Genomic DNA, 26,146 nt, shown 5'->3' with positions numbered 1-26,146 from the left:
GCTATTATATTTGCCTTTTTTGCCTGGTCTCTTATCTACCTTGAGGCTAGGTGTGGGATCAATTTAAATAAAGTCTAAGATTACCGGGTCCTTCCTTCTATCTTCCTCTAGCAATTGATTTTTTTATTTATTTATTTCTTAACTGACTAAACCACCATGAGGGTATTCTCAAACAGTGGACTCGATAGGAATTGTAATGGAATGATCCTTTCTATGAAATGTTTAGACAAGTTTGACGACCCAGTTGACAAGTTAGTCGCAACGACACAATGCACTAAAGAAAATTTATGCACATTTGAACACTTTTTTACATGTCTATACGTATTTGACATGTTTGTTCTAGTGGTCTATATCTTAAATAGGTCAAATGTGTCCTGTCATATTATAAGCTTGTCGTATTTAGGTTTCAAAATTGTGACATAATGAATAACCATGTTAAGTTTACTCAAACTTGAAAGGAGAAGTAAAAATTTGGTTCAACTTAAATTTGCATATGACAAGTCAGCCAATCTCTGTTAGCCATCAAAACATCACTGTTCTGTTCTGTTCTGTTCTTCAATGCCTGAAGACCAAATCTTTGCACTTTCTGCACTACACAAGCTTCATTCCGCGCGGTGCTTTAGTAGCAAACAACTCTGTGCTGCTAGAACGATCTCAACAACTCGACTAGCTCGCTCAGATAATGGCAAGAAGATCCACCATCAACTATACTAACATCGCACTTGTGCTTCAAATCCAAGACCCTCTGCCTCATCTCTTCACCTTCCTTTTTCTTCATTGAATGAATTCTTATCCTTTAAATGGAGTGAAGCCACGGGGTCGAGTTCAACAATCAATCTTCGAGTTCCACGATCCACAGCAAGTTGTAATCCATATCAGTGAGAGCCGACAACTCGGCAAGGACAGACGAGGTGGAGCCAATAATTTGTGAAAATTGACAGGCTACGCAAAATGCCTCCTGCACCCGTCTAATCCAGGTTTTCCAAATCCGAGCCATCTGTATATTTTTAATTTATATGCAAAAAGTTCCAGGGGAGATAAAGTTCGACGATGCTAGAAATCTTCTTCTGCACCACAATAAAACTTGATCCGTGTGCGAAGAGGCTCTGTGAAGCTCTTCATACATGAATTAGGAATACCGACACTTTTCCAGACGTCCTGAGTGGAGGAAAAAGTCGCGAAGATCATGGAGGCCATCCTCTTTACGAAAACCACAAACATCTGCAATTCGCATTTTGCGTGATGCCCTGTTAAACAAAAGCATACTCTGTAAGGAGCTTATTATGATTAATGAGCCAGAGGAAAGTCTGGATCCTAGGAACGACCCCAATCATTCTTTACTTGGAGCGGAGGAAACTTCATCAAGACGACAGCCACCTGGTGGCCACCGGCGAGGGTCGCATGCCCCTCCCCTAGATCTAGGTGAGCCCATCGCGCCCGAGGGCAAAGGCAGCCTCACCAAAGACCGCAACGGCCTTTCGGACGATGGTCGCAGGTGAAGCAGCCTCGCTCAAATATGGGGAAGACTGCCTCACCCGCGGTTAGCAAGGGCCCAGCCACCCTCATTGGCCACGGTTGGAAAAAAAAAAGGAGAAGGGAAAAAAAGAAGAAAAGAATAGAAAAAACGGAAAAAATTAAAATATTTTTACAAATTGTCCGAAACGGTAAAAACTTCAGTCGGTCTTTGTTCTCGTATGAATATATATACTTAGACACATTTAGATAATGTCCAAACATATTTGACGCGTTTGTTCTAATGGTCCACAGCTTAAAAAGTAGCACATGTATCATGCTGTACAATGCATTTAATAAGCGTATCTCGTTTAGAATTCAAAATTGTCTTATACTGAATAAACGTGTCATATTCGAGTTAAATTAAGTTTTACGTGATACAATTATGATAAGACAAACATAAACTACCAGCCTTAATTAATCTTGAACAAGTGAAAGGAGTAGTGAATTCGAGCCATTCAGATCAGCTCGGCTGGTTAGGAACAAAACAAAGATTGCTCTAACACAAATTTGCATATGATAAGCCAACAGATTTCATCGTTCCATCCGAAGCATAGCTGTTCTGTCCTGTTTCAACGCCAGAAGACCAAATCTGCACTTTCTGCAGTACACAAACTTCATACTGTGCAGTCCTTAAGTCACAAACAACTCTGTGCTGCTAGAACGATGTCAGCAACTCGACCAGCTCGCTCAGATAATGGGAAGAATATCCACCATCACCTATACTAACTTCAACCTTGTGCTTCAAATCCAAGACCCTCTGCCTCATCTCTTCACCTTCCTTTTCCTTCATCAATGTTCTAACAGCTCTTTCCACCGTCCCTCTCTCTATCTCACCCTCCAGTTCTAATCCAACCTTCCATTCATGAGTCAAGTACCTCGCATTCACATTTTGGTCGCCGAAGCATGGTTGACATATGATTGGAACGCCTTCACCTATACTCTCCAAGGTGGAGTTCCATCCACAGTGGCTCCAAAACCCTCCCACCGCGTCATGAGCCAATACTTTCTTCTGAGGTGCCCATTTCACAATGCAAGCCCTGTCCTTAACACATTCTTTGAATTCTTCATCCATTGACTCGATCCATTCCGAACCTGGTATTGAGCCAGGCCTAATAACCCACAAGAAAGGCTGCTTGCTATTTGCCAGACCCCAAGCCATTTCTGACAATTGGTCTTGGTCCAGATGTGCTATGCTTCCTAAACTCACATAAATAACTGAATTATGAGTTTGCTTGTCAAGCCATGAAATGCAACCAGTATCCTCTTGCAGTAAGCTAACAGCTGAGGTAGGAGCGAGTTTGTGCAGAGGGCCTATTGCAAAAATCGGAACTTGGAACTGTTGGTGGAGCTGCGCCAGAGGTGACTCTTCCAGACAGTGAATCATGTTGAATATAATGGCCGAAGAGGATCTGATATTACTCACCAAGACTACCAACTCCAAGAAATAGTCCAAACTTCCAAAATTGGAGAGTGGTAGGTCTTTGAACCTCAGGGGTCGATGCAGGGGCACCAGAGCCTGCAACATGGAATCTAATAGAGCACAACACAAGGCATTTGTTAGTCAGCACAACGACAAGTGAGCTAGAACCCATCGACTTTATACTTCGTGGTTTGACAACACTCGGGATAATCTGGCTTGGGTGTCAAACTTGGATGATGACAAAGAAACCAGTCTTGAAAAAAGTATAGCCATAGAGGAGACTCGTCGGATCATGGACTATAATAAATTTTCGTTGATACATCCATCCTCACAAACAAAATGGAATACGAGCAAGATTCTCCGTGACCATAATATTAATTAAGAAAGAAATGAGTGTAACTTAAATAAGAGAAATTCAGCATGTACCTGGGATCGGAATGTGTCCTTGTGCCTTTAACTGGAGAAGAATCGGGCAGACTATGGTAGTAGCAGCACTGCTCGTGTGTAAAGCAATGCTAGGAATCTTCAAATCACGGACAACAGCTTCCGAGAAGTACACGAATGCATCGTAGATGATGCAGCAAATCTTGTCAACTGGCTCCATATGGTTTGTGACCCGAGTTAGGCACTCCCTAAAGCTGGACTCACAATTGACATTAAGCCTCAGCACAATGCCCATCAGATCGGGGTTTCGAACCTCTTCTTCAGACAAGCCGTCAGGTATGCATAAGAAGGTGAAATTGGGGTGAGCAGAAGAATCTGGACTGTTGAAATGTGTGTTGAGCAATTGTGATGGAGAAGCCCTTGGACTTGAGGATTGTCGCCAGCTGAAGCATGGGAGTGAGGTGGCCCTGGAATGGTCCTGGGACCAGGATCAATTTCTTGCCATTTCGCCCTTCACTTTCCATCCTCTCTATCCTTTATTCAATCGAAGAAATTCAGATGCTTAGCGAAGTTATGCCCTTGAAGACGGGCTTTTGCTGATCCAGGCTGGTTTTACTCTCTTTGAAAGTCTAATCAGATGAGAAGTAATGGGACAGAGGACGCGAAGACCCAGCAATGAAGGACAAGCAGGCAAGTCACTCCTAACGTTCAATTTGCGCAAGCTAGGGATGGAAGCATGTTGTAAGCTGTGGTCAAGTTTGATCCGGCATTTGCTGAATATTTAAAGAAGCTCGCTCTCTCTCCCTGTGGTCAAGTTTGACACGGCATTTAATGAATATTTAGAGAATCTCTCTCTCTCTCTCTCTCTCTCTCTCTCTCTCTTCTCTTTCTCTCTCTGCGACTTGTGCTTCTTGGCAGCTGTCCTGGTTCACAGCATCTTGATTCAGATAATTTATTTGGATGAGTAATTGAAGGGAATATCACGTCAATCCTCTTCCCTGGCTGGTCCTCGTGAACTAGTGGATAAAATATACACTGCCGGCTAGGAAAATACCTAATAATTCCTGAAGTGAAGCCAAACAAAAGACAAGCGAACAAAATCAAGAAGTAAAGCAAAGATTCCCTCTGGCAACAAATCCCGAAGTTAAACTATGAGCGACTTCGTCTCTGAATAAGTCGGTAGAATGAAGCTTGACTTTGCAGGACGCGAGGGATTGATTTCTGCTCGGGTTTGGAGTTTCTTGGGAATTTGCTTGCTTTCTGGATCCTTGTCTGAAGGAAAGGGACGTGCTGGGTATTTATGGGGAGAAGAGGTCTTCTCGCGCGTTCATGAGATTTCCGGAATGAGGTGTAAGACTGAGCGAGCGTTCTGGTTATGGGCTTCGAGCTCTTTCTCGACGCTGCGTAACATGTTCAACTACTTCGCCTTCTCTTACCCTTCCTCATATTTGTCTATCAATTCTGTTCCTTTTTGCCATTGCGCATTCACATTTGAAGATCATTTTAATAATCGAAAATAATTGATTTGGTTGAGCGCCATCCCATCGTCATGTCACGTGATATAGGTGTTATACAGAATGTTTTTGTTCAACTTCAATGATCCTAGAAATAATCAAAATCATATGTTACTCATGGTTGGCCCCTTTTTAATCGCTTAAGCATTTTTTTTTCAAAAGACACGGCTCCTCTTATGATGACAAAAGCAAGAAAGCATCGAGAATTCAATCCCAGATTTCGTTGTTCATGGTTATGGCCCTTCTTGTCACTCCCCGATCCTCAAGCGCATGCTCATTCCTCGGTGGTCGATAAAAATTTGCAACTTCCCAAGACGAGTTGCCAACCCTTTTATTTTCTTGCACATGCGGAAGCGAATAACAAATCCCCTGGCAGTAACCATCTCGGGATAGAAAAGCAAGACAACATATTCACAAACAACACATGCTTTTATAAATCGAATGAATCATGTACAAGTCTATAAACATAAGACTTCAAAAGACTAGTTCTCAAAAGGAGCTATCTTATCTGACCTACACCTCAGATCCCTTCAGCTTGACTCTAGATCCTCCACTTTACGGTCCTAAAAAGTTAAAGCCCACAACGATGTGAGATATAAATCTCGATGAGTTCACGCTCTAAGCCCTGATTAGGAGAGTAATACGTCTAGAAACGTTATAACCACATAACCAAACAATTAGAACAGATGACTTATCTCACCTCAGTTTCCTCCTGCATGTTAGCACAATTCATATGTCACATAAGTGCAGTAACAACACCTGAGCATTTGGAACATCTCATTCAATCTTAGTCAATCAATTGAATCAACACCATTAATCCATCATTCAATCAAACAATCCACAAGAGTCCCGATTATAAGGCCAAATCGTTATGACACGTCTCATTCTGTGTCACACAATTTCGTCCCATAATTAGACGCGGGTAAATCATATTGGTAGTTCCATCTACACCCGATATTTACTCTCAACATTCCAATTCATTAATCCTACTCAAAATCAAACTCAAGATTGTAGAGGTGACCCTACACGAAGCATGGTAATTGTGCGGTACTTAATTCTTGACCACAAATAACAATTATATAAAGCACTATAGGTAACTCATGCGAAGTCTTGCTATCATGTGGTACTTAGTTCTTTATTGCACTAGGCACTAGTATAAGGCACTAAAGGTGTGTGACATCCTGATTTTTAGGTTCTGATTTCGATTGGATAAGTTGGGCATTTCATCGACGCGCCTATAGGGTTGTTCTCAGAGTTGATCACTCTTGAAATAACTAGACTAGCTGGGTAAGCTATCAAGGAATCTTAAAGTAACAGACTTGAGAATTCGACCAAGAATCGGTTTCTCGATCGTGCTCATCTTTAAAGGCCGTTACAGCACAGTATAAAACTGATTTGAGATCAGAGATAAGTCGGTTTGACTAAGATGTATGGCCGATTGTGGGTAACTCCACTAAATTGGAAAATTCGCGTCGACCGGCACTAGATTTTCTTATTGTTTTGGTACCTTGTGCCCGTAATTGAATCCTCTAGATTTTCACAACAACCGAGAGTTGCCAACGTGTTAAGTGGATTCATTGTGACTCGAAGAAAATCGACCATAAATCATTTGCCCTAAAAAGTTCTGAAAACTACCAAGTAGCCTAGGTCACGCTAAAAACGCGTTGATTGGAAATTAACCGCCAACTTGAGTCCGATTTCAGAAATTGAAGATTATGTCATGTCACAATAAATTCTATGACCCACGACTTAGTCTCAGAAGATTTTTCTGACAATCAAAACTTTTTGGGAAAAAATCAGTTTATGACCGTTTTTGTTCAATCAAGACCGAGGATTATTGTTGGTCACAAATTTGAGAAGCATGATGAATATATGGGTGAGAAAAAAAATGCTAAGATGATCAATGATGCATCAATTGAATTTATAAAGATCAAATGAGATTGAATCAAAAGAGGAATGGTGTCCAATGGAGAGAGATTTATACCAAATTCGTAACACCCCTCAACCCACAACATTTGGACCAATTCAAGGGTCTTCTAGAAGGGAAAATGAGCTGGAAATGGCTAGTGGATGACAACCCTTGGATGTTAGCTTCTTAGACAAGTTTTGGGGGACAATTTGTTGGAAAAACTTGGCCATATGGCCCTTGTCTCCCCTCATCTCTATCTCTTCTCTCCCTCACCCTCTCTTCGCCGGCCATACATCCTTCCCTCCCTCCATTTTGTGCGAAACCAGAAACTAGAGAAGAAGCTGAAGCCACACGCCACCTGGAAGTCGAATCGCTGCCTCGCTGTCGCCGGTTCGCACGCCACCACCCATGAGTGCTCCACCATGCACGCCACCCCTTTGCCTACCTCCCTCACGCCGTTCAACCCTCTGTCCAGCCATCCAAGCCTCTGTTTAGCTACTGCAAGTGATCGAGGAAGCCTCCCAAGCCGCCGGTTTGGACCCAAAACCATCCCGTTGTCCATCTCCGAGCCTTCCCACACCAAACTAACTTGTTTGCTTCTGTTTATGCAGCTCAATCAGACCAGAATTTTGTGGGTTTCCAGTAGGTTTCTAGGCTCGCTTTGAGGATGTTCCGGGCCCCGAACCCTAGGCCCGCTTTGGAGTTAAACATCCCCCGTGACATTCCCGACGTTTCAATCCGAGCGGATTGTAAAACGGGTGAGTTTAGCGCACTAATCATCGCTTAGTAGACTAATGATGCTTAAGAATTGATTAGTGTTAATTAAATAGGATTAGGTGGTTAGATTAAAGTAGATTAGTGATTATTAGTTAATTGCAATGCATGTTAGGTGGTTAAACATAGTCATTATGGAGTAGAAATGCTCTAGTGTTAATTGAATGTCTCTCCAGATTTTTCCCGACCCATATTGAGCTCCAATTAGACATTATGAGCTTAAGTTGGATTTATTAGTATTTATTAATTAATTTTTGTAATTATTTATTTATTTATTTATTTTTCGAAAATAAGGCTGGGATAGCCGACGACCGAAATTTTATACTGATTGTCGTGGTGTAGTTCGTTTATTTATTTGAGTCCTACGTTATGTTGAATTGAATTGATCATGGAATTTTAGGAATTATTCCTAAATTGAGTAAATTTGGATAATTGATTGGTAAATGGACATGTATGGGTATATAGCGCTAGTAATGCTTTGATGGGCTATAAAGTGGAGAAAATCGTGAGAATAAATTAAATATACTCTTTACTAGGACCAATCGGGTACGATGTTATCGAGTATACTAAAGTTGAGAAAGAATTATGGACATATGTGACTCAATGATTAAGTACATCACCTTGGCGAATAGGTCGCCTAAGAGAATGCACATGACATATGGACATACGTGGCTCGGTGATTAAGTACATCACCCTAGCGAATAGGTCGCCTAAGAGAATGCAAGTGACTTATGGACATATGTGGCTCGGTAATTAAGTACATCACCTTGGTGAATGGGTCGCTTGAAAGGATCCACGTAAATTATTTATTATATACATCACCTGGAAAAGACACCTAACTCAGCGATTAGTACGTCGTCTCGGCGAAAACGGCGCTTTAGAGAATGCACGTGGTCAATGATCAGTACGTCACCTTGGCGAACTTGGCACCTTAGAGAATGCACGTGGCTCGGTGACTAAGTACGTCGCCTTGGTGAATAGGTCGCCTTGGTGAATAGGTCGCCTTAGAGAATGCACGTGGCTCGGTGACTAGTATATACTATTTAGAATATTATATAGTATGGATGGGAATGACCAAGAGATTGTCCGGTTGATATGTAATTGATCAGGTCGATTTGATCGATATTTCGATCTGTTGTGATTGTTTGGGTGTCTATTGAACTGCACTAATTTGCAGGTTGAGACTGGGGTCAAGATAAGTCATCTGACGCGTGTCGTGCATAGGCAGCCCTAAGGTATATTGGTTTCCTAATCGGGTCTTAAGAAGTAGAACTCGTTGAGATGTTGTCTCACCGGTTATTGAATAATCATTTTCAGGTCCTTAAACAGCATTAATGAAGGATCAGAGGCCCAAAGTGAAGGAGGGGAAACCTGAAGAATTGACGATCCTATCGATCTAGATAGTCATAGGGCAAATCTCTTTGTATTTGTTGCAGACTTGATTTTATGAACTTGTGATTTAAAACCTGGCTTGACCATTCGTCTTGTAATATTTGCACTATAGTTTGCAATGTATATAAGTGTGGTTGTTTTTGAAAGTTCAGTATTTGGAGTCCTACTATTCTATCACATTGTTTTATTGTTTGGGGTTTTATAATTGCTTCTGCATGTGCATATCTAAAATAAAAGGGTCGGTGATACGTTCTGGGAATATTGCTAGCAATCGACCGAGGGTGAACGATGTGCCCGTACCCAAGGATCGGGGCGTGACAAGGTGACTCACACGAAGTCTCATCCTCGTGTGGTACTTAACCCTTCACTATGCATGACAATACTACAAGGCTCTATAGGTAATTCCCATGCAACTCAGGTCGCCATGTAACACTTAACCCTTGACTAGAATAAGTAATGGTATAAAGCACTAGAGGTAACTCACACAAAGTCTCATACTCGTATAGTACTTAGTCCTTTACCCGCTCACAACCCATCAAGTTCCCTCAACCGGGCATATATCACCTCAACTTTCAATAATCAACACGCCCTAACTATAAACCACCACACAATTATTAACTCACGACCAAGGGCAATGTGCTTCGCACTTAAATTTCTCAATTAAAATAATGTCTTGGTCTATTTTCTTCGTGTTAAAAATACCTAATAAAAATAATCGTGTGTGGGTACACGGTTGTCCTAAGCAAAAAATGCAATATTTTTCTTTTAGAAAATCACACTATTTATATAGTGTTTGAAAACCTTTTCAATGTTAAAAATTGACGCCCCGGCATTTTTTGCTTAAATATCGAAATTACTCAATTTTTAGAATAAATACCCAATATTAAAATTTTCACTTAATTTGCATAAATCAACACTAAATTAAATAACTTGACCAAAAAAAAAACACTAAATTAAATAAACCGTGCATACAATTGCAATTAGCACGAAATTCCGGTCACTTGGCTATCCCGGTCTAATTTCCGGAAAATAACTAATTAATTAAATAATTACGAAAATTAATTAATAAATACTAAAAATGTACACTTGGGCCTAAAAAGCCAAATTAAATATTGATTCAGGTTCGAAAAATTTCTGAACCAATCTAGATAAGTAATATAATCTATCTAGATGCTAATTTAGTCATTCTAACTACCTAACATGCATAATTAACTAGTTAAATCACTAATCTAATCTAACTAACCACATAATCCCTAATTAACTTAAACTAAACACCCATTAAATGTCGTTAGCCTACTAAGTAGAGTTTAGTGCATAAAGTCACCGGTTTAATGTGAAAACCGGTCCACCGCGACGGTGGTGCGACGGCGGCCAAAACTTGAACTTTCGGCAATGCCAATGGACACTTGGACCAAGCCAAAAAGGCCTTGCAAGCCCACAACAACTGCTAGACCTGGTCCTGGGCTTGAGGTGAGATGCACGAGCTGCTAGGCTGACTTCGGTGGGCTAAAGTTCACGGGCTGCGGCGACTAAACTTGCGGGCTTCAAAAAGAGTGAAGAAAAAAACACGTGAGCTGAAGCTAGGCTTGATTCTAGGCTGGCTTTGATTCTAATTCAAAGGGGAGCTGGGCTATGGAGAGTTGGGCTGAACGGTAAAGAACGGGCTGGACTTGCGTTAAAGAAGCTATTGGGCTCGTGGGCTGATCACTGGCAGAAGAAAGAAATGGCAAAGGAGAAGCTGGCTTCGGTGGGGTTGACTGCTACAGGGAGACAGACAAGTGGTAGTTGCGGTGATGAATGGTGGACGTGATAGTATGAAAATCGATGGAGATGGGCTTCAAGTCAGTGGGTTGAAGTTAGCATTGGGGGGAAAATTTGCTAGGTTGACTCGGCCAAATGAAGCCACGCGAAGAGGGGCAGGGGAAACGCGAGCTAGCATGAGCTGCTTCGATCATGATGTTGGACGAGTGGCAAAGGAGCAAATGAAATCAAGGCTAAAGCAGTGAGAGAGAGAGAAAGTGGAGGAATTGTGGGGCGCTCGTCTTCGTGGCAGTTGAACGGTGGTGGTGATCGAGCGGTGGAGAGGGCAGAACGAAGGAAATGAAGCTGCAAGGTCAATACTTGGGCCTTTCGAGGGAGTTGGAGTTTACTAGATTAGGCTGCTTCACTAGCGTTGAGTTGGTGGGGAGCAAGGAAGATCGAGGAGAGGAAATCCCAGCCAGGTGGGGGGGGGCTTCGACGGAATGAAAGAAAAACAGACAAAATAGAAGTAAGGCAAAATGGATGAAGTCTTCAGCTGAGGTAGAAAATTTCGAAGAAGATGAAGATTGGCAAGGCATGCCCGAGAAGCTAGATGAGAGAGAGGGGAAACAGTCAAGGGATTATCTCAAATAATCAATGCTTGGTCCCCCTAGTCTCCAATCTTATTCCTCATGTCCCAAATTACTTTCTTGTATATTAATTCCACAAATAAACTAATTTGAAGCCAAAATTCCAGCCCACAAACCAACCTCCGAATTTTCTTATTTTTGGACTTCAATTTCTTCGCAATCCTCTCCAATTTTGTGATAATCTGATTTTCCACATCTGTTTTCAATTGAATAAATCGAGCTTTTTATCAACGTGTCTATTGTGTTATTCTCTGAGCTAATCACTCATGAGATAACAAGATTATTTGGGGAAGTCATTAAGGGATTTTAATGCAACAGGCTTGAGAATTCGACTAAGAATCGACTGCTCGACCGTGTTAGTCTACAAGGGTCATTGCGGCACAGTTGAAAATTTGTTAGAGATCGGAGATAGATTAATTCGACTGAGATATATAATTAGGCGTGGGTGATTCCTCTTAATTGCAAAATTCTCGTCGATCGGCACTAAACCAATTTTTCTATTATTTTGGTACTCTGTGCCCGTAGTTGAAACCTCAAGATTTTCATGATAACCGAGAGTCGCCAATGAGTCAAAGATGTACATTGTGGTTCAAAAATCATCGACCGCGGGTCAATTGTACCAAAAATTCCTCGAAATTACCCGGTAGTTTAAATCATGTTAAAATCGCGTCAGATTGAAATTAACCTTAAAATTTAATCCGATTTCAGAAATTGAGAATTTTACCGTGTCACAATTAATTCTAGGAACGTCGATGCATCCTCTCAAGATCTTTTGACAAACTAGAAATTTTGATAGGAAATTCAAATCGGAGCAGGTGGGGGGACTTTGACAGAATGAAAGAAAAGCAGACAAAACAGAAGCAAGGAAAAATGGATGAAGTCTTCAGCTGAGGTAGAAAATTTCGAAGAAGATGAAGACCGGCAAGGCGTGCCCGAGAAGCTGGATGAGAGAGAGGATCAAACAGTCAAAGGATTATCTCAAATAATCAATGCTTGGTCCCCCTAGTCTCCAATCTTATTCCTCATGTCTCAAATTACTTTCTTGTATATTAATTCCACAAATAAACTAATTTGAAGCCAAAATTCCAGCCCACAAACCAACCTCCGAATTTCCTTATTTTTGGACTTCAAATTTTTCGCAATCCTCTCCAATTTTGTGATGGTCTAATTTTCCACGTCTGTTTTTAATTGAATAAATCGAGCTTTTTATCACGTGCTTATTGTGTTATTCTCTGAGCCAATCACTCATGAGATAACTAGACTATTTGGAGAAGTCATTAAGAGATTTTAATACAACAGGCTTGAGAATTCGACTAAGAATTGACTACTCGACCATGTTAGTCTGCAAGGGTCATTGCAGTACAGTCGAAAATCTATCAGAGACTGAAGATAGATCAATTCGATTGAAGTATATAATTAGGCGTGGGTGATTCTACCTAATTGCAAAATTCTCGTCGATCGGCACTAAACCGATTTTTCTGTTGTTTTGGTACTCTGTGCCCGTAATTAAAATCTCAAGATTTTCACGACAATCGAAAGTCGCCAATGAGTCGAAAATATACATTGTGGTTCGAAAATCATTGATCATGAGTCAATTGTACCAAAAATTCCTCAAAATTACCCGTAGTTTAGATCAAGTTAAAATCACGTCAGATTGAAATTAATCGTGAAATTTAATCCGATTTCAGAAATTGAGAATTCTACCATATCACAATTAATTCTAGGAACGCCGATGCATCCTCTCAAGATCTTTTGATAAACTTGAAATTTTGATGGGAAATTCAAATTGCAGCAAGTTAAGTGAATGGAAAATGCCATAATTTAAATGGATTTTTTGTCTTCAATGTGAAACCATTGGAGATCGGAATTATGAGGATTTAATTGAGGCCTTATCTTTGTTATCTAAGGCTATTAAATGGCAAAGTGAAAAAAAGAAAGAATGTAATGTTAAGTCTTCAAATTCGAAGGTCTACATACACAACGGGAATTCAACTTCATTTGGGGTGCATGTGGGGATGGATACTCATTTGGGAGTGGTAGGTCCCTTGAGAGTGAAAGGACCTCATATTCCATGAAAAACAGACTAAGTGTGAAAATATGGAGGGGGGACCTTCCATGGTCTGTTTTTCTCTCTTCTCTCTCCCCATCCGTGCGAACCCTCCCTCCTTGTGTCGTGCAACCGCTTCTCTCTCTCTCCCTTTCTCTTTTTTTCCTTTTCCTCTCTTTTTCCCTATAGAAAATTTCCTTGTCTTGTTCTTCTTTAAGTGTTCGGCCTCCCTCGTTTCCCCTTTTGCCAACCACACAATAGCCAAAAACAGAGGAGAGCTTTTTTTGGTGCTGCTGATTTCAGAACCAGCATCACCCCGAATCCAGTTGCCTTTCATGTTCCATTTCTCCTAGAGTTGGCCTTTGGTTGCTAATTAGTCACCCCCACCAGCAGGCCGACAGCTTGCCACAACCGGTACGACCCCTGTACTATGCGCCGGAAACTCAGCACCTTTGTCCACCGTTGTTGTCGCTACTCCACAGCTCACCCATCCTCTGTCTCAAATCACCATCCCCACCATAGAACCCCACCTCTTCGCCGTTGTTGTTGCCCTACCACCGGAACTTCAGCGGCGCCAAACCAACCTACCAACCAGCCAGTCAGCGCCGCTACGCTGCTACCTCGCGCCATCGTTGCTCAGCTTGAACCAGCCAAGAAGACAGCTTCCCAATAGTAAGCCGAGGGTCTTGCAAGCCTGTGCTAGGTCTACCAGACCCCCTCCGGCACCCCCCGGAGGCCAATGTCTAGTTGCCATTGCTCCGCCACCACTAGAAGTTATTAGCTTTTAATTTAGGTGAGTTAGTTTCCTAATTATTGATTAGGAGTTGATTACACTTATTAAGTGTTGGATTAGGCTTAATTAAGATTAACAATTAGTTTGGTTAGGGTAAAAATTAGTTAGCTAAGTTAATTAGGAGAACTAGGTAGTTAGACAAGTTAGTTAAGGTAGTTAGACTATTTAGTTAGGGATTTGAGTATTTAATTAAATAGTTAACCTATGAGGTTATTATAAGGCATTAATGTAGCTAGACATTTTAATAAGTGGGTCAAGTTGTGATCAATTTTAATTGGTAGCGAAATTTGATAATCAGTAATTAATTTAATTATAATTTAATTAATTATTTAATATTCTCCGGAAACTATACCGGGATAGCCGGTGACCGAAATTTCATGCTGATTTCAATAGTATGTTCAATTTATGCCATTGACTGTTAAATTGTGCAATTGAGTGATGGTTGTTAATTGTGAATATTTAATTCAAAATAGCGGAAATTTGGTATTTAATTAAAAAATACCGGGTGTTAGGTTTTGGATACCAAAAGTGTTTTTAAGTACTATATCAAACAGTGAGATTTTAAAAAAGATGATACAAATTTTCTGGTTCTACTGATCATGTCACCACACACAATTATTTTACCATGTATTTATAATATGAAGAAAATAGGCTAAGATCACTATTTTAATTGAGACATTTGAGTGCAATACATGGTGTCTTTGGCCGAAATTGAATGAATGCATGAATGATATGATATGCCGTCACACGCCTTTGGGGCTGGATGATGCTTCTTCGAGAATACCCCAAGTCAACAGATGCCGATCGTAGTGGATGCTGGGACGATGCTCCTTTGAGGAATGCCATCTAAATGTAAACGTTGCTGTGCTCGATGGTACAAGACGAAACCCAGTTAAGCCGGAAGACCGCTAACTATTGAGTCGGCCGTGACCAATGGATCATAATCAATTGGGACGCATGAATAATTGAAATTGAGGGGCTTAATTAAGAGATGGAATTGTGTGGTGCGGTATGGGACGTATCATAACAATTTGATTTAGTAATCGAGGCCCATGAATCAGTGATGATATATAATTATATGTGTATACATGTCGAGATGTCTCAATGATACATGATTTCCATTCGATTATATGCAAATTAATTGGTATTGACGCGCATGAGAATATTGGTACCAGATGAGTTTGAGGAAATGTGGTTAGGTTACCCATGGGTGTATTCTTCTCCTAATCGAGGTTTAAGGAGTGGACTCGCTGAGATATTGTCTCACTGGTTATTGTATAACCATTTTCAGGTCCCTAGATGGAAGATCATCAAGCAAGGTGCAGGGGTTCGCAAGAAGTGAAGTATGGGTTTTTCTTTAGTTCCTGCCAGATGTCGACGGGCCTTCGATCTAATTTGGACAGTGGGTAACAGTTCACCCTTTGGTTATCAAGAAGTCTGACAAGATCGGATGAGACTCTAGTCTCATGGAAGAGGGGCTCAGAGCGTAGATAGCCCAAAAGCTCTTCTTTTGAAATAGATCCATATGGTGTTAGACTTTTCTGTATATATACATTGCTATATTATAAGTGTGTTTTGTGAAAATATTATCCTACGTTTCTATCCCACTTTTATGTTGTTTGGAGATTGTTATTGTGTTTCCACATGTGCCATAAACTAAATGGGTCGGCGACACTTCCTAGGACGTCGCAAAATTTTATCGACCACCGAGGGATGTGCATGCGCTCGAGGTTTGGGTTGTGACAAATTTGGTGTCCGATTTTAATGAAGAAGAAGCCCATACAATTTCTACAATTTCCTTTCGCCAAGTAGCTCGATTTGGAAGTCAAAAATCCATTCGATTAGCCCATCCAAATTTCCGTTATTTTCCAAATCGTCTGAAATGATTTTCCGTAAAAATCCCAAACTTGCTAAAAATTCTTCAAATGATGAGTCGACGTTCCTAAAATAAATTGTGACATAACAGAAAGTTTCAATTTCATGGTTAATTTCAATCTGACACGATTTTAGTGTGACATAATCTACGGGTAATTTTTAGGAATTTTTAGTGCAATTGAGTTGTGGTCAATTGTTTTCGAGCCACAACATATCTCTTCGACACATTGGCGATTCTTGATTATTGTGAAAATCTCGAGGTTTCAAATATGGACACAGGATACCAAAACGATAGAAAAATCAATCTAGTGTAGATCAACGAGAATTTTGCAATTAGGTGGAATCACCCACACTTAATCACGTGCCTAAGTTGAATCAACCTATCTCCGGTCTCTAATCGATTTTTAACTATGCCATAACGACTCTTATAGATTAGCACGGTCGAGCAATTGATTCCTGGTCGAATTCTCAAATCTATCACGTTAAAATTCCTTAATGGCTTCACCTGATAGGCTAGTTATCTCGTGAGTGGCCAACCCAGAGAAAAAGGCTATAGGCACGTCGATGAAAAGCCCAACTTATTCAATTGAAAACAAAATCCTGAAATTCAAGATATCACACTCCTATCCAAAAATTTTGTCTTAGGCTCGCCTAGATTGCTTACTCAAGTTAAAATATCGATTCAACATGTGTGTTTGTGACCTTATTTATGCAATAATTACATGCATGCTCTTTATGTGAGCATAATGCAATGAAGCATCAATTCATACTGCGCTACGTGAGACGACCTAAATCCATATATTGTCTATAATAGCTTTCTTACATCACAATGTGAATAAGAGAAAGTTATTGTTGAAAAGAAAACAAACGTCTCTATCACTACCCTTTTCCCATAAAGTGTCTTAAGTTTGGGATCTTATTTTTGTTATCGTTTCTCAACCAAAGAAGGGATTATAGTTCAAATAGTCCATGAACTTTGATCCAATTACAATATCATCTCTGACCTTTTAATTTGCACAGTGTAGTCCTTGAACTTAATATGCAATATCGTCCTCAAGCTTTTAATCTATATAATAATCCCTAAACTACTGATAAACGTTCAATATAGTCATTCCGTTTATGTCAATTTGACATAATCTAGGAGGTTAAATAGAACATCTATCAATAGTCCAAATCATATTTAACAAATTAAAAGTTGAAGAATGACATTCCACATTAGATCAAAGTTCAACAAGTACATAGAACAACTTAAAAATTAATGGACGGTATTGCACATTAGACCAAAATTCATGGACGATTTATGTCATTTTCCCACCAAAAAATGAAGAAATGGCAGAGAAAATGACATAAATCCTCTGAATTCTAGATGTTTTGAACAGTTATTTGAAACATGCAGCCTTCCATACCATTGGTAAAGAGGAGGTTGAGTGACTATTTAGTTTTACCTTTCTAAAGAGACTGAAAAGGCCTATGTGAGAACACGTGATTTAGTCTCCACCTATTTTGATAGAAAGTAGGTTTTTCTAGATCCTTGAGATTATGCAACCGATGGAAATCTCAAATAGTCTATCCATTTTGCCAGGTGCATGGCTTTACAATTGAAAGAAGTGTGGCCACTAGATCTCAGCATAACATCTAGAAGGCCTTCGGATGAGATAAGGCCGTCTGAGATCATTAGGTAATGTCGAACAAAGGCCTTTAGGTGCCCCAGCGAGGCGATGTGAACAAAGATGGGATGTATTAGTTAAAAGGAGTAGGGGAAATCCTAGAAAAACGTGGAAGAGCTCATAGAAAATCTAGAAAAAGATCAAGCACAACAGCATAATATAATTCCTATCACTAACCCCACTTAGTGGGATGAGGCTCGGTTGCTCCTGTTGTCGTTGTAGAGATAACATCCTGAGGAGGAACATTCATTCTTAAGTCAATCCCAATGAGACTGCTCGTGTCATTCGACGACAGGAAGAAGCAAGAGCATTATTGGTCTTTATGAAGCTTTCAAATAAGAAATCTGATTTCATATCTCAATCTGTCAGGCCTCCGAATGCTAGTTCTCTTTGAACGTTCTACTCAAAAAACATTAGCATTTCTCATATTGTGAAAAAAGAACATGAGAAGCCCCTTTGATTAGTTTGAATTTCATAGCAGCTGAATCATGGAGCTTTACATTTCTTTGATGCACTTGATTTTGTCTCGAGAAATAGAAAGGTGTCTGAAAGGATGCAGACTTCGAAGCTCTTTTGCTTCTGAGTCCTGCTATCTCCAGCTGTCTTTGACTAAGACAAGCTTTGTCAGCTTTCTTAAGGCTGTGAGTTTCTACTACAAAACATTCATATATACCAAGTACTAGTTCCGTATGGTGACTTTTTTAAGAAAGTTTTTTTTTTTGTAAGGTAAGTAATATTAAGGGAAAGGTCAAAAAGTACAGACAAACGGCTTCAAAAAACTGTCACTCAAGATGAACAGGCTCATGATGAGTGAAAGGAAGCCAAAAAAAGGCCAATTGACCAATAGCACCAAAACAAGATAACACACCAAGGAAGGACAAAAAGCAGCACCAAGTGTCTACCCAGGCAAGGCCAACTCAGACGTCGAAGATAGCCGAGTCCACTTCCCAGGAACGTTGCACTCTTCTATTTCTTGGGGAATCCTCCACATTCTTGAAGGTGCAAGCATTATCTTTAACAACCTTTAGAAGGTGCTTCTTCATAGCCGAAGTAGAAATCTGCACACCCCTGAAGAGAATATCATTTCTATTCTTCAAAATGATGTGGCAGAGTGCTCCGAAAGAGAATCGACCAATGCATTTATAAAATTCCTTGCCCAAGAGCAAGGCTGAAACCTAACTAAGCATATCCTCCCAAGGCTTATTACTCCAAGGAAGACCACATTTAGTTGCCTAAAAGAAGGCAACAGTCGAAGTGATGTGACAACCAAAAAAGAGGTGATTGACCGAGTCCGGTACCTCTTTGCAGAAGGGGCAAGACACAGCATCAATCCCGCCATGGGACATAAGAAGAGACTGTGTAGGTAGCCTGCACTTGGTGATGAGCCAAAGGTTCAGTTAGAACTGAGGTAGGATGGCATTGTTCCAGATGAGACCATGCCAACTAACTCTCTTTTCTTTCGCCTTATAAGCTCCCAAGCCGAGGCCATCGAGAACACGCCCAAAGAAGCCTCCCTCCAACAAAATCGATCCATAACACTAGTCAAGGTAGGAAGTGGCGAGCCTCATGTTTGAATCACCGATCCAATAGACTAGCCGTCCTCCAAGAAGAAATTAGCCACTGAAGCCTACCTAGAAAGACCGAAGCTATAGATGAGCGGATCTATGAAAATTAGATTCAACGGGCCCTTAGGATGCCAATTATCGAACCAAAGGGACGTGGATAGACCATCACCCATCCTCCAGTGGAAGCGAAGCCGGAATTCTGTCCTGAGTTGTAATAGTTTCTTCCAAGCCCAAGAACAACAGGTCGGCTGCTTCACCACCCATAAGTTCCCCATTTTTAAGAAGGTTGAGTGGATCCATCTGCATCAAAGAGACTCTTTATCTGAAAATAAAATCTAGATATGTTTGAGCATAGCCGCTTTGTTACATTCACGCAACCTCTGGATACCTAGATTGTCTTCCACCTTAGGAAGGCAAACATCCTCCCAGGATACTTTGACTCCCCCTCTACCCAACTAAAATCCTTTCTAGAGGAATTGCCTAAAGATCTGCTCAATCTTATCCAGCACTGCTGCGGGCAGAATAAAAACACTCACCCAATAGGCCTGAATGGCATAAAGAACTAATCTGATCAGTTGAAGACGACCAGCTACAAAAAGGAACCAATGTGTCCAAGATTCTACCTTAGAGGTGATACACCTAACAAGAGCAACACAGTCCGCTTTCTCCAGCCTCGATGAGATGATTGGAACGCCTAGATACCGAACTGGAAGGAGCCCCTCATGGAATCCAAGTTCCAGTAAGATTTGATCCGAAGAGTCGGTTGGCCTCTAGAGAGGAATACCTCGCTCTTCATTTAATTCGAAATAAGGTCACTCCATAATGAAAAATTCTGAAGACCTTCTTTAAGTAGCTTAATAGAAGGCAAGTGACCTTCACAGAAAAGAAACACATCGTTTGCGAAAAACAAGTGCAAAAGGCTAGTGGACTTACATCTTCAGAAGAACCTGAAGTCCAGCTGACGCGAGCATCTCCCAAGAATCCCATAGAGTACCTACATAACTAGCGTGAATAAGTAGGGAGATATGGGATCCCCCCGACACAAGCCCCTTCCACTGGGAAAAAAAACTAGGGGTGTGCATGGTTCGAGCAGGCGGTTCTCAACCTAGAACCAGGAACCGCCCGCTAAGGACCAGTTCCAAAAAATTGGAACCGGGATCCACCTGTTTGTTGCATGGATCCACCGGGAACCGGACCATCGGTCCATCCGGTTCCCGTGGGATCCATGGAACCGATCTTGACATGAATTAATTTTGGTTTTCAACATAGAACGACTACGTGACATCAAAGCAAGTCAAAGAAAGAAAAACCAAATTTAAGTACGTGGAAATGCGGACGGTGGGAGAAGTAAATGCAACGAAATGGCGATAGGATTAGGAGCCGAAGACGAAGGGAGTGAGATGAGATCTAGGGTTTCTTTTAGTAATTTTTTTTTTTTTAATATTAAAAGATTCCGGTCCGGTCAGGTGGGTGGGCGGGCGGATCCGCCCATGGAACCGGGAACAGGACCGGTACCCACCGGTTCCCATAAATTGGGCTGGGAACCGAACTGGTTCCCTCAAGAACCGCCGGTTCCGGGCTGTTCCGATCCGGTTCTGGGCGGTCCGGGCGGTTCCCGGGTATTTTGCACACCCCTAAAAAAACCATGAAGCTCCCCATTCAACGCAATGAAAAACTGAGGAGTCCTCACACGGGTCATGATGAGGTAAACCAGCTGATCAGGGAATTGAAAAGTAAGTAGCACACTCTCAAGGAACCACTAATCTACGGTGTCATAGGCCTTCCGGAAGTCAACTTTTATAACACATTTATGTGTATAAGGTTCACATGAAAACCAGCGAAAAGTTCCTATGCCAAGAAAGTTATAAGCACTAGTGTTTAAAACAAGTTATAACCTCCCCATTTCTTATATATAACGAGCTTCTGGTGATGTCAGTAGCAGTGGACTTCAATGCCATCGCATAGGGGGAGTCGCCTCAGCAGCAAAATAATTTGAATCCGCAAAGAGATAAGAGCAAGTTTTGGGATGGAATCAAATCAACTAGAAATCTTGCCAGAGAAAAAGAATATTCTTTCGTGAGATTAAACAAAGCCGGACATGGTGCGACAGCCAATTTCTGGTGTCCTGGGGTAGGTGTTTCCCCCACGTCTCATGGTGCGACAGCCAATTTTCAATTAGCCCGTCTCCCTTCAATGATGTAATTAATTTGTTTACCAATTTTCTATTTTTCTCTCCAGGCAAGAAAAACAAATTAATGAGAGGATTTCTCTTTGTTTTCCTTAAACATTTCACCGACGACCCAGTATTGAATATAAGACCATTGATATGACGAGTTCATCCAGGAACGAGGCTCTGGTTGTAGTGACATGAGAGAAATGGAGGAACGAGGCAGAGAAGCAATCGTAGATTGGTGCTAGTCCCCTGCCCATTTCAAGGACACATAACCCCGATGCTCAATTTGGGGTCCCTCCTGCATTCCAAGGGCTTCTCTATTGTAATAGCTCACACTCACTTCAATCATCCCCATCCATTTGGTTTCCCCAATTTTACCTTTTTGTCTATTCCTGACTGCCTACCGAAGGACGTCCTCTCCTCCGGGGATGCCGCAGCTATTTTCGCGAGTCTCAACACCAACTGTGAAGGACCTCTCTGCCAACTATTGTCAGATATGATGGCTCAGGATGAAGCAACCGAGAGTAAAATCTCTTGCGTGATTTATGATACGCTCATGTACTGTGCAGAAGCCGCAGCTCATTATATGAAAGTTCCTAGCATGGCTTTGCGCACTAGTAGTATCAGCACTCAGCTGATTTTCTCCGAACTGCCTCGGCTCCAAAAGGAAGGTTATTTTCCAGCGAAAGGTATGTTTAATCCTCATATAGTAACAGATACAATAAACCATCAGATATCAGTATGCGCAATAAACTTCTAGTTACCTCTGTGATGTAGTTTGACAGTAATTTCACTAGAAATCAAGAGTAACAAGCACGCGGCATCAATTGGATGTTAAGGATACACTTTCTTTGGTGGAACTTCGATAAACTGGAAGGGCTTCTGATTCAATTGTGTTTTTATCACAAAGAAATGTGACAGCAAAATTTAGGGTCTCTTCAAAATTTGAGGAGATCGTTTAGCCAAGCTAAATAGAGAGTCAACTAATCATTAGTCCATGTTGACACATTTTGAGCTTGGCTCGTAATTTTCTTTTTCTTCGACTCACCAAGTAGTACTTTAACAGGGAATCTTTGTGTTTTCGTAAAAAGCACTTGCTGCAAAAACAAGGTAAGCATACTAGGTCTTCACGGCGACTCAGTTTCCAGAAGACGAACCACTCAGTAGACGTTAGCCCAGCTGTCAAAACCACCTATTACCTCTTCGTTTAATCAGAGTAGACGGCTTGGAAGTGAAGTCAACGGCACCACACATGCTGAAACTGCTTGTGAAAGATCATATTCTCACCTTTATGTAGAGCAATCCGACTAGGAAGGAAGAAAGAATGTCCACTGAGTACAAAATAGGAATAAAAGGACCATCTCTTTTTTAACTTGCTGGAATATTCAAATTTCGGACTAGTTTTAATGTTTTCATCAGACTACGAAATCGTAGAAGCAACACATGCTAAGCAGCAGTATTTTTGACTTTACAGATCATTCGTCGAAAGATCCAGTTCCAGGCGCTTATCCCTTGAGATGCAAGGACTTGCCTCTTTTTACTAGTGATCCAGAACCAATGATGCGATTAATAGCTACCACGCTCGATGTCAAGACATCTTCAGCCATTCTTTGGAACACAGTGGACTGCCTGGAGAAACAGTTATCCGACCAAGTCCAAAAAAAACACCATGTGCCATTTTTCTCACTAGGCCCATTGCACAAAGTTGCTCCAGCTTCACCAACCAGCATATTGGAAGAAGAAACTGAATGCCTGTCGTGGCTTGATAAGCAAGCTAATAATTCAGTCATATATGTGAGCTTAGGAAGCTTGGCTTCAATGGATGAAAGAGAGTTTGTAGAGACAGCTTGGGGGCTGGCAAAGAGCGGCCAGCCATTTTTGTGGGTGGTCCGACCTGGCTCAGTCAGAGGCTCAGAATGGATCGAGCTGTTGCCAGAAGGATTCAAAGAAGCCATCGGAGATACTGGCCATGTTGTGAGATGGGCTCCACAGAAGGATGTTTTAGCACATCGTGCTGTGGGAGGCTTTTGGACCCATTGTGGATGGAATTCAACCTTGGAAAGCATTTCCGAAGGAGTCCCAATGATATGCCGACCCTGCTTCATGGACCAGAATGTGAACGCGAGGTACTTGTGCCACCTTTGGAGGGTGGGATTGGAGTTGGAGGGTGATCTAGACCAGAAAGAGATAGAGCAAGCTGTGAGGAGGCTGATGGCTGGTGAGGAAGGGAAAGAGATGAGGCTGAGAGCCGCAGCTTTCAAAGACCAAATCAAGTTGAGCATCGAAAAAGGAGGTTCTTCGCACGCTGCAATAGAGGAACTAGTGAATTTCATCATCTCTCTCTGATCTGATGATTGTCACGAGGAAATAAAAGGCTAACTGCGATATTTTATCCTATTATTTGATAAATGTGATCGAATGCAGCAGAAGGAACCCAACCCAGCACCTTGGGCTGAGCTCATAGGGAGTAACGTGGTTTCTAACCGGTTGTAATCCCAAAGTTATCAGCTTCTCTATATTGCAAGTACCTCCAAACCCAATTGAAAAAACGATACCAATGTGCAAAGTGTGGCACTTGCACTTCTGATGGATCCTTCCCACAATTTGAATTAATCATCCGACAAGAACAAAACTAGTCATAACTCCCGTCCGACAAAGCAGTATGCGAATCAAAAAAGCAGCATCCCACGAACAAACCACAATCGAAAGGCTTTGAGGAACCAAGATAACATCAAATAGAAGTTAGGAAATGGTAATCTCCAATTTCAATACAAGTAAAGAGTCGTAGTGAGGCAATACATCGCCATATCAGACACCAGGGAACCGAGCCTCCCAGCTGAGGACACACGAAACCCACACATAAGACAGCATATTTGCTCTATCTATGGACATAAGTCGCAACAAGGACCATGGATTCACCAACTCTCAACCGGAGATCTCAATGGCCTTGACCTCAGGCTTCTTCTCCTCCACCTTGGGAACAGTCACGGTGAGCACCCCGTTCTCCATCGATGCCTTCACCTGATCCATCCTCGTGTTCTCCGGCAGCCTGAACCTCCTCATGAACTTGCCGCTGCTCCTCTCCACCCGGTGCCACGTGTCGTTCTTGTCCTCCTTCTCTACGTTCCTCTTGCCACTTATCTGGAGCACCCGATCGTCTTCAATCTCCACCTTGACTTCCTCCTTCTTGAGCCCGGGGAGATCCGTCTTGAACACATGGGCTTCCGGGGTCTCCTTCCAGTCGATCCTCGTGTTCACGAAGGCGGCGTTCTCCCGGAACGTTCGAGGGAAATTAGAGGCAGAGAGGGATGAGGAAGGGAAAGGGAAGTCCTTGAAGGGGTCCCAGGGGTCGAGGGAGAAAGGGTCGAAAACGTTGCTGCGACGGCCGCCGAACCAGCTTGGGATGAGCGACATGGTTGTTGCCTTGCTGGGTTACCAATGAAAACGTGAGACTGAGTTGACAAAGTGTCCGATAGAATGCTTGAAGTAGATTATGAGAATTACTATCGTTCAACGATAGGGGTTGGGCAGGGAAGTAGGGAGTTAAATAGGAAAGAGAGGATCATTCTCGTACCTTCGCGGTCTTTCCGAGTTTCGGCGGACGAACGTTCAAGCGAAATGGCGAACCCGGTTGGTCCATCTGGAAACTGCGGACTGGGCCTCGCCAGTACTTTTCCGGCACCACCAGATCCTGGTTGGTCAATTAAAACACATGAACGAAAGTATAATATTAAATATTTTCTCATATTTAAGGATTAAATCGGATATTTACTAAAAATTCAAAATTTATATTAAACAAATTAAAAGTGCGAAAATCACATTGCATATTGAGTTAAAATTCAGGAACCACGCTATATACTTAGTCAAAATTCATAAGCTAATCAATTGCACCATCAACAAAGTGAATTCGATTTTGAAATCATCCCACCAGTTTATCAAATTAGTAGATGACCAACTAGTGTTGAAACAAGAGGATTGACACAAATCCAAAGGTCAAGGGAAGTCACAACAGGATCTATGATTTTAATGCACGGAATCAACACTCTTGCTGACATTATGAAAATAAAAAGGAACTTCTATTATTTAGATTAGGCAAGAAATCAATAATTGTCTCATCAATAAATAGAAAGAGGAGATTTCCTCTTTAACCATTCCTACTCTTTCAATCTATCGGAATAAAATCAGGCTATCTATCTCTTTATTCTATTATTTTATCATTAATAAAATAATAAAAGAAAATTATTTTTGCAATTGTTCATTTCTAGAAAGAGGAAGAAGCAAATAGAGCAAAGGCCTTCTCTTTCCGTCCACTCTTGCCAAAGTGAGCGAATTGCATGTAGAGATCCATATGGGCTTATAGTTTAATTGGTCGAATCATGTTTATCTTTCCACCAATCAAACGGATACTTTTAGACCTGTTTAAAAAAAAAAAACGGATACTTTTAGAGAAATACCATCTGTAAGGAAAATATGGTATTTTGCTAATAGGTAATGATACCGGGCCAATAATGTTACAGCAATGGTACTTCTAACCCCAGCTACGAGATGTCATTTTCTATTAGTACTCACGGTCTTTTTCTCAGACGTTCCTTTTCTTCATTGAAAAAGCCAATAGCGAGTATAGTCGTTAAATTTTAACCAAATCTCGTTTTCATTATTTCACTTTCCACAATTCCATCTTCAATAATTTCAAAAAGTTATCATTACTTCTGCCCATGCCATCGTACA

At 41.3% G+C, this 26,146-nt stretch overlaps 3 protein-coding genes across 3 annotated transcripts in view; 1 reads left to right on the top strand and 2 right to left on the bottom strand.

Moving 5' to 3' along the window:
* Positions 1 to 514: 514 nt before the first annotated feature.
* The window catches only part of LOC104422437 (UDP-glucose iridoid glucosyltransferase-like), a 36,564-nt gene continuing 10,932 nt past the window's right edge, over positions 515 to 26,146 (bottom strand). The window contains exon 2 of the mRNA XM_039303923.1: positions 515 to 3,045. Within this exon, the coding sequence (XP_039159857.1) occupies positions 2,171 to 3,045 (875 nt within the window). The 3' untranslated portion in view covers positions 515 to 2,170. The remainder of the gene's footprint in view (positions 3,046 to 26,146) is intronic.
* On the top strand, positions 21,652 to 23,818 carry LOC104422432 (UDP-glucose iridoid glucosyltransferase). Its single transcript, XM_010034754.2, has 2 exons — positions 21,652 to 22,107; positions 22,893 to 23,818. Exons 1-2 carry the CDS (start codon positions 21,696 to 21,698, stop codon positions 23,762 to 23,764), a joined length of 1,284 nt encoding a protein of 427 aa, XP_010033056.2. The 5' UTR covers positions 21,652 to 21,695; the 3' UTR covers positions 23,765 to 23,818.
* On the bottom strand, positions 24,130 to 24,927 carry LOC104422433 (18.1 kDa class I heat shock protein). Its single transcript, XM_010034755.3, has one exon. It carries the CDS (start codon positions 24,830 to 24,832, stop codon positions 24,344 to 24,346), a length of 489 nt encoding a protein of 162 aa, XP_010033057.2. The 5' UTR covers positions 24,833 to 24,927; the 3' UTR covers positions 24,130 to 24,343.

This window comes from Eucalyptus grandis, chromosome 10 (assembly GCF_016545825.1).
Source record: "Eucalyptus grandis isolate ANBG69807.140 chromosome 10, ASM1654582v1, whole genome shotgun sequence".
NCBI classification, from domain to species: Eukaryota; Viridiplantae; Streptophyta; class Magnoliopsida; order Myrtales; family Myrtaceae; genus Eucalyptus; species Eucalyptus grandis.
This window is presented reverse-complemented; position numbering and strand designations above follow the sequence as displayed.

What these genes read in the sequence shown, in the direction of transcription:
- LOC104422432 (XM_010034754.2), top strand. Translation starts at nt 21,696, where the DNA reads ATGCTCAATTTGGGGTCCCTCCTGCATTCCAAGGGCTTCTCTATTGTA. An exon ending in AGGTTATTTTCCAGCGAAAG is followed by an intron (nt 22,108 to 22,892) that starts GTATGTTTAATC and finishes TTGACTTTACAG; the next exon opens with ATCATTCGTCGAAAGATCCA.
- LOC104422433 (XM_010034755.3), bottom strand. Translation starts at nt 24,832, where the DNA reads ATGTCGCTCATCCCAAGCTGGTTCGGCGGCCGTCGCAGCAACGTTTTC.